The sequence below is a fragment of the Brassica napus genome, chromosome A4, assembly GCF_020379485.1.
Source record: "Brassica napus cultivar Da-Ae chromosome A4, Da-Ae, whole genome shotgun sequence".
Taxonomy (NCBI): Eukaryota; Viridiplantae; Streptophyta; class Magnoliopsida; order Brassicales; family Brassicaceae; genus Brassica; species Brassica napus.
Window position 1 is genome coordinate 17,174,247 of NC_063437.1, and position 8,860 is coordinate 17,183,106.

Below are 8,860 nucleotides of genomic sequence, written 5' to 3' on the forward strand. Positions count from 1 at the left end.
ATACGTTGTTCTCTGTTAAATATTATTTTTATGAGTTTTTTTTTCAGGAAAATTAGTAGTTTTCAAGGGTTCTTTTCAGCATTGATGTTTAACAATTCTATTTTTCCACCAACAGTTGGGTTTAGTAGAGATATACGGTGGATGGTTATAATGTGCATGTTCTTTGGTTATAATATTGCTTTCCCTCACTGTGTTTAAACTTTAAACTCCTGCCCTCATTATTGTAAGACTGTTTCCAGGGGAAATTCAAGTGACATTAGAGTTACACTTCAATCTATCTGAAGTGTGAAGCTCAAGCTTGAAGCCCTAAAACCATCGAACCAAGAACTAAATGTTAAGCCACAACACACAACATTCTTAGGATTTTTCTTCTAGCAAATAAAAAAAAATGTTTACCTCAGACACACTTCTTTGAATAATAGCTGCTTGAGGGAAATCCAGTAAAAAGCAGAGACAGACTCTTGTCGTCAAACCAAAACTCAAATGACTCAGCTACCATGGAGACTTCTTACAAAAAAAAAAATGGAACCAACAACCATAACGGAGAAGTATGGAAACCGCGGAGACGCAAATTTGTCCTTATCTACTAACAACAATATCTTATCTTCATGGCTCTCCTCTGCAAATTTCAACTAAAACTGAGAAAGAAATCTTATTTGGGATTATTCCAAATGTAATACAAATCCAGACGGAACAAAAACAAATTTAATTATGAAATTACAAATCTTGATTCCATTAAAACTCCATTACCAAACGTTGAACGAATCCTTGGCATATCACTTTGATCTCTACTCTTTGACTCTTCATCTTCACCATTTATAATTTTCACCTTTGTTCCAATCTGGATCTCCAATCCTACACGCGATCGTGTCATATCTGATTTAAGATGTTGAACATCATTTGGATCCAGCTCACGCGCGAACTTCACCGTAGACGTCGCGATCATTATCTCTCATTTTTTGGGTGACAGTGAAGGGATCGTAGGGGAAGGTGGCGGGGAGCTGGTTGGGATTCTCAGGGAGTAAAGCAAAGTTGAAAAACAAAGAGAGATGGGAAACAGAAGTATATGAATCGAGACAATATTATTAGTTAGGGAAGATGAGAAGAAAAACGATCTAAAATTTATTAGACAATAAAGCAATACTTTTGGATGAATATTAGTAGAATGACGTGGTAATACATAGCACATAGCCTAATTTCATTGGCCGATTTTTTTCTGAGGATGTGGCAGCCTCACAATAGAGTATATTGGCCTTTTAGTATTGTGATTAGTTTTGGATCCATGCAGTGATTTCTAATATACTGACATCATATACCTATAACTCTCAATAATATGCCAGCTTGTTTAACAAGTTCATTTATTCGTTATATAATTGAGAAAGTAGACATTTGAGACATTGGGAAAAGCTTATAATTAAAGTATATTATTCTCAAGACTAAATTTGAGTAGTCAAACAGAAACAGTAGTAAAACGTGGAATAATAAGATTTCGATGTAATAGTTCAACATTAATTCTCTTGTGCAGGCCAACAAACCTTGAAACTCTACAGAAATCTACATTGGATTTGGTTTTTAAAAAATCGTGATTTTAATTATGTACATCAATAGAAGCTTCAAAGACTAACAAGCTACTACATTGATCTCTCTAAATTGGAGATCTTCACTAAGACCAACACCCAATACTTTTTCTACAATTCAACAAAATGACCCCAAATCAACTTACAATTCTCCCAAATACTCATGTGAGTGACCCACTAATCATTGTTCCTTCACAGCTCACCCTCACCGTGATCCAGTCCCCACCTTCCATATCCCATCTGGGCCCATCCAACCCACCAACACATCTCAGCCGTCCGATCCTCTCCAAATGAAAAGCCCACAAGTTTAAACGGTCTAGATTTCTTGACTCATCTTGCAAGTCCACTGCTTCTTCTTCTACTATTTCATCCTCCACTGATCGCCAAAACGTTTGATCTGTCACACTTGTCGGTGAGCTCGAAACCAAACCGGAACCTAAAACCGGTTCAATGTCCGGTTTACTTATCAGAAACGGATGGTTTAGGAGTTGTGTAGCCGTCCATCTCTCTTTCGCTTCTCTCTTAAAGCACATTTTCAAGAAATCCTTTGCTTCCTCCGTAAGCAAACAAGGAAGCTCCGGAGTCTCACCCGAATACCCGACCCGGTAAAGAACCGAAACCGGATCCTCTCTTGAACTCGCCTCCGTCCACGGCGGAGAACCCGTAGCCATCTCAATCACCGTACACCCAACCGCCCATATATCACTCTCACTCCCCTGTTTCTCCCCACGCGCCACCTCCGGAGCCATAAACGCCGGCGTACCCGTCACCGCCTCCGAGCCCACCCGTTTCGCACACCCGAAATCCGCAAGCTTGGCCTCACCCTTCTCCGCAACAACCACGTTGCTCCCCTTTACATCGCAATGCGCGATCCCTTTCGAGTGAATATACTCCAAGCTTCGTAGTATCTCGCGCGTGTACTTCACGATCATAGCTTCCTCGAGTCGGCCTCCGTTTTTCGCCGCCGCGTCGGTCAACGTTCCGTACGGTGCGTACTCCATCAAAAGATTATACGTAACGACGCCGTTTGACTCTATCGTGGTTTCTGTTCCTCTGAACCCGATCACGTAAGGAGAATTCAAAGACGAGAGGATCTTGGCTTCTCTTTGCAAGAACTCTGACCGGTGAAGCTCGGAGGATTTGACGGCGAGGATTTCGTTTGAATTGCGATACATGGCGGCGCAGACGGTGGCTGTGGAGCCTCGGCCTAGGATTCTTCCTCTAGTCCACTCCATTAGGACAAGACTAGAGAAGTTATGAAAAAATAAATGTTTTTTATATGTCTTGTTTTGCTTCTTACAATCTGCTACAATGCAACAGAACGTTTATATAAGGATGGATCAGATAGTGTATACTTTTGGTAACATCGAGTTTTAATTTCTACCAGCTTATGAATATAATAACACGTAAATATGTTCTTGTGTGTACACGTGAATTTCTTTTAAAAGTTGATAACCAAATGAAAACCTGTTTCGATTTGATATATAATTATTTATTAATTTCTGAAAAATCCAAAAATAAAGAAGAAAATGTGAAAGTATCAAGTGCACAAAAAGAGGTGTTTTGAGAAACGTGAGTGAAATATCAACTGGCGTATGACGTGGCAATAGAACGTATCTAACGTAATAAGTTCGTTGAGTCTTGTGACGTGCCACTTCTTTGGTTTTGGCGAGTCTGTACTCTTCAGATTACATTCTCTAGAAACAATGACGTGTCGACCTCTATGTGGTCAGAAAACTTTTAGTTCTTGCTCCGACCGTAGTTCCGACTTTCCGTATATCTCTGGAGCCACGTGTCCAAAGATGTTATATGCTACGTGGTGTTTAGTATTTACGATTGGCGTTTTGTTTTTTTTTGTTTTTGAACACTTTTTGAACACCAATTGGCGTAATGTTTATTTGAATCTATTTGGTTATTGTAAAGAAAATAATAATTATAATAATTTGTATAATTTTGATTTGTGGTTTCTTATGAGTTTGGTTGGTAGAGGAAAAAAAAAGTAGTGGAGATGAGAAGTTGGGCACATTGGTAGATTTTGATCGATCATCTGCACACTTGGAGCTTTGGTGTTACACTTCGTAATCGTCTATATATATGTGTGTGCATATGGTTTTCTTCGAATTTTTTCCAGATTTTTCTGGTCTTTTATTATTTTATAAAATATAAGTCTTGTCTGACAGCGTCTTAAATCTGTTGTCTATTATTTGTATCCTTTATTCTGTCTATTGTCTTGTTTTCTTATTCGTTTATGATATCGTTGTTATTATTATTATTATTATTTATTTAGCAAGCTGTAAATAAAATATCAAAGTTTAAATTTGTCTTCATGTATAACCAAAAAAAGTCTTCATGCTACAAAGTACAGTACATATATTATCATGGAAGACCTAACATTGTAAAGAAGACTTTCTGACGTTCGGAGACTTTTCCTGGTTTTGCTAGTTGTGTAGTATATAATTTACATTCCTAACAAAATCACTTCAAGGATTCGGGATATAATTTGTTCCACCGGAGGCCAAGACTATAATATTTAACTAGATATTTTTTCTAATTTAGTCAACTTGTTATCATATAGATAATAGACGTTCGTTAAACAAATATTCTGACAAGAATACAAAAATAAAAATAAAATAGATTAAGAATCTTCGTTGATAAATCGTTTAAGACTTGGAAAGAAAATAAATGACAGTGAGCGGTGGGTTTAACCACCATTATCGGTTGAGATTTAAGAAATAAATAATCACTTTCAAATATGATTAGGTCTGTTTTATGGTTCAAACTTGCAACTTACATTCAAATTAAAGTTAAGTTCACATAAAGCACTACGACTAATTAGCCTAATGATGATCTTTCTTCATCTTTCTTTCGTTATTTGCACTCCAAATAGCTATTTTTCAATTTACATATGGATTTTTAAAAAACTTTTATTAGTGACTAAAAGTTTGAATGCCATATCACTTATTGATTTTATAAATTTGGAATGAAAAAATGGTACATAACGCTTAAGCAGAGTTGGATGTCATAACTTCGTCGTGTAAAATGAAGATTATCTTCATTATATATATAAAATATTTTATCTAAGAGTAAACACATTTCGGCCAAGATATCTCCAGACATCGATCTTAGATATTACAGAATCAAAAGTTCCATACTTCTATAAATAGTTCTCATCATATATAATTTTTTCGGTGAGTAGCTAAGATTTCAAACATAGTTCTTCTAGCTGGGTATGGATCAACTCGGCGTAAGCAACTTGGATATATTGTTACGCATATGCTATGATTTTCAGAACTATTTTATAGGTTAATTATTCAAATGCTGAATCGTATAACTCTGCGCGCTTATATTTTATTTTTCCAAATAACACGTATAACTTGTGTGTTGTTTTGTAAGCTTTTCCAGTATGTTCCTACCATATATATACAAATCATATGAAAACGGAAATTTGTATAACTATTGCGTGTATGTAACACATGGCATGAGAACAAGAAGGGATGTAAAAGGGCGAGAACTCCTGCTTCAAGCAACAACCTACTCAATTTTAATAGTAGACATCTCACTAGAAAAATATACCAAAAAGGTGGAAAGGAAAAAAAAAAACTATTAAACGAAACAAATATTTCAGAGAAATAAAAGGAAGCACTTATACCTACGACTTCTGGTGGTTTAACGCCAACCATTCATGTACAGCCAATCCCTTATATATTAATTGAGGAACATTTGAAAAGATGTAACCTCAATTTTGTATTAATTAAAAGAGGCCCCAATGCATAGGTGGCACTCAATTAGATAGTCAATTACATTCAATTGAAAATAAAGTAGGTCCACATTCGATTTTTATATGTTGTTAAATACATAAGTTGGTCAAACTATATGATATAATGATATGATATGCTATTTTCTTTCCTTAAATAAAACCTACGGAATTACCATAAATGACTAATATATATATGACAATTAATGATTTTAATGATAAAGATTTGATAACAATTTATATCTCCTCCATCATTTTTTGTTTAATTTTATATTATTAAAATAAATTAAACAATCAAATTAGCTATAAAAGTAAAATTTAGATTTTTTCGTATATGTTATATTTTAAATTTTTAAAAACGACAATAAATGACTAAAACTATTAAAATTATTATGTTAAAAATTAATGATCAATGGTTTAACATTTTTATTATAAGAAGATACACATGATTAAAACCATATGAGTAAAAAATATCATTTAATAATAAACTAAATATATATATATATAGATTAAACACTATATACCATAAGATAACATAAATATTTTAATATTAAAACTTTCAATGAATTTTCAAGAACATTTATAAATTATAAACTTATTAAAGATTTCAGATTGAAAATTTTGTTATCGATGATTTAAATATTTTGTAATAAAACGATATGAATGATCATAGAACCGTATGATTATAAATTCTTATTTAATAAATAACTATATAAAATATACTATTCTTAGAAAAATAGGTTGATCCATCTTAACTTATATTACACTTTTTATTAAACTAACTATCGAATTGATAAATAACGTACCAAAAAATATTTTGCACTTTCCTTAAATAAAAGCTACGAAATTACCTAATATGATTAACATATATGTGAAAATTAATTATTATGAATAATAAATATTTGATAACACTTTTGCGTATCTTAGTTATATTTTTAAATTTTATATTATTAAAAGATATTAAAAATCACATTAAATATATAATAAAAACATTTACATTTTTTCTTATATGTTATATTTTAAATTTTTCAAAACGTCTATAAATTATTAGAAATTTGAAGATCCCACTCTGAAAATTTTGTGATCAATAGATTATTTTTTTGTCATAATAAGTTACAAATGATCATAAAATTGTATTAATATGAACTTTTATTTAATATTATAAGAAGATACACATGATTTTAAAACCATATGAGTAAAAAATATCATTTAATAATAAAACATATATATATATATTTATAGATTAAACTATATACCATAAGATTACATAAATATTTTAATATTAAAACTTTCAATGAATTTTCAAAACATTTATAAATTATAAACTTATTAAAGATTTCACATTGAAAATTTTGTTATCGATGATTTAAATATTCAGTTATAAAACGATATGAATGATCATAGAAATGTATGATTATAAATTCTCATTTAATAAATGACTATATAAAATATACTATTCTTAGAAAAATAGATTGGTCTATCTTAACTTACATTATATTTTTTATTAAACTAACTATCGAATTGATAAATAATCTACCAAAATTTTTTTTTGCACTTTCCTTAATTAGAAGCTACGAAATTACCTAATATGATTAACGTATATATGAAAATTAATTATTATGAATAATAAATATTTGATAACAATTTTGGTATCTTAGTTCTTTTTTTTTTAATTTTATATTATTGAAAGATATTCAAAAATCACATTAAATATATAATAAAAATATTTATATTTTTTCTTATATGTTATATTTTGAATTTTTCAAAACGTTTATATATTATTAGAAATTTGAAGATTTCCACTCTGAAAATTTTGTGATCAATAGATTATTTTTTTTGTTATAATAAGTTACAAATGATCATAAAAATATAACACATATGAATTTTTATTTAATAAATATTCAAACTAAATAATATATATATATATAAATTCTAATGATTTAAAGCAACAAGATTGGCTGATCAATTTAGTCGTCCAGCTGAAATCTTTCAAAAATATGTGAAAGACTAAAGTCAAAGCAAATATGGATTTAGAATAGTAGTTATATTTTACTAACCGAAATACCGAAAAAAAACCGAACTGAACCAAAACCAACCCGATATCTGGATTGAACACCCCTAATCCAAATGAAACCAAACTATTGTTTCATTCTCCAAAATATAATAAAAATAATAACTTAATTCTGCGCAAGGCGCGGGTCTTATCCTAGTGGGCTTATGATTTAAGAGACTGTTATAAAGAACATGTAATATAAATTTTTAAAATCCATTTAATTTTTGACTAGTTCTCTATTATATATTCATCAAGCAAGGTTTTATTCTAAAAACTTGTCTCAACCACAGAAATAGGTTTATTAATAAAAATTGAAGAGAAGACTATAATGCGTGAGAAAAGCAATATAGACCTCTTTCGTTGCTTCAAAATATAAACTCTAGATATCAAGAGTAAGAGTAAGACGTAAGGAACTTATATTCCCTTCTCCCTTTTATAGAAAAAGAAAAAGATTTCATTTGCTTTTCAGATTAGAATATTGGAATAGTGAATCTATTTCATATGGACCATATATTTCAATTTACTTCAATCGACCGATGTTTTAAACACTTATGTAACTCGTAAACTTGTATGATGAAAAATAAGTGCAAACGATTTGCTCATTGCACACTAGTCATCGATGGTACTCAAAACCCGTGACAATACTTTATTCAGAAACTATTTTAATTTATTTCTTATCCGTAGAATAAGACATCCAGCCAATGACAGGCCAAAACACTCATCTCCAATGATTAGAAAAATCAATATTAGCCCAAGATATACGTGTACTCTGGGAAATCGACCAATTCCTACATCAACAAGGACCAACGGTCCCGATCAGTACATAAACATGTTACCTGTGCGAAAACATACATCAACTACTAGAAAGTTTAATTTTCATACGCAAACTTTCAAAATTTAGTTTTATCATACATTGACTTAATTTCCGTTAGTCAAACGTTGAGCTGTCGTTAACCAGTAACAGAAAATCGGCTAATTCCTACATCAACAGTGATCAATGGTCCAGATCAATACATAAACACTTCACCTGTACAAAAACATACATCAACTAATACAAAATTTAAATTCAATACATGAACTTTCGAAATCTGTTTTTAACATACACTAAAGCTTGACATGCGCGTCCGTGCGGATATTTGTTGTTAATTTTTTTATAAATTGTTTAGTGACATTCCTAAATATATAAATTTTTGTTAATTATTATGTTCCTATACATAAAAACCAAAGCCATCTGGATCTGAAAGACCCTATTCGAATCTCACCCAAAATTTTATAATACCCGAACAAAGCATAATTTTAAAACCTAAAAAAATTTGATATCCGAAAGAACCAATCCATACCCAACCGTATACTTGATATCCATATCTTAATGAAGTAGTTAAGAAGTATAAAAAAATGTAAAAGATATAATAAAACACTTAAAAATAGGTAAGTTCTGTTTTATATTTTTATAAGACATGCTGTCAAATTATTTGA

The 8,860-nt window shown here is 31.1% G+C and overlaps 1 protein-coding gene across 1 annotated transcript; it reads right to left on the bottom strand.

The window, feature by feature from the left end:
- Positions 1 to 1,487: 1,487 nt before the first annotated feature.
- On the bottom strand, positions 1,488 to 3,011 carry LOC106450114 (mitogen-activated protein kinase kinase kinase 17-like). The gene has a single exon (XM_013891772.3). The coding sequence runs from the start codon at positions 2,810 to 2,812 to the stop codon at positions 1,739 to 1,741; it is 1,074 nt and encodes a 357-aa protein (XP_013747226.2). The 5' UTR covers positions 2,813 to 3,011; the 3' UTR covers positions 1,488 to 1,738.
- Between the last annotated feature and the right edge of the window lie 5,849 nt (positions 3,012 to 8,860).

What these genes read in the sequence shown, in the direction of transcription:
- LOC106450114 (XM_013891772.3), bottom strand. Translation starts at nt 2,812, where the DNA reads ATGGAGTGGACTAGAGGAAGAATCCTAGGCCGAGGCTCCACAGCCACC.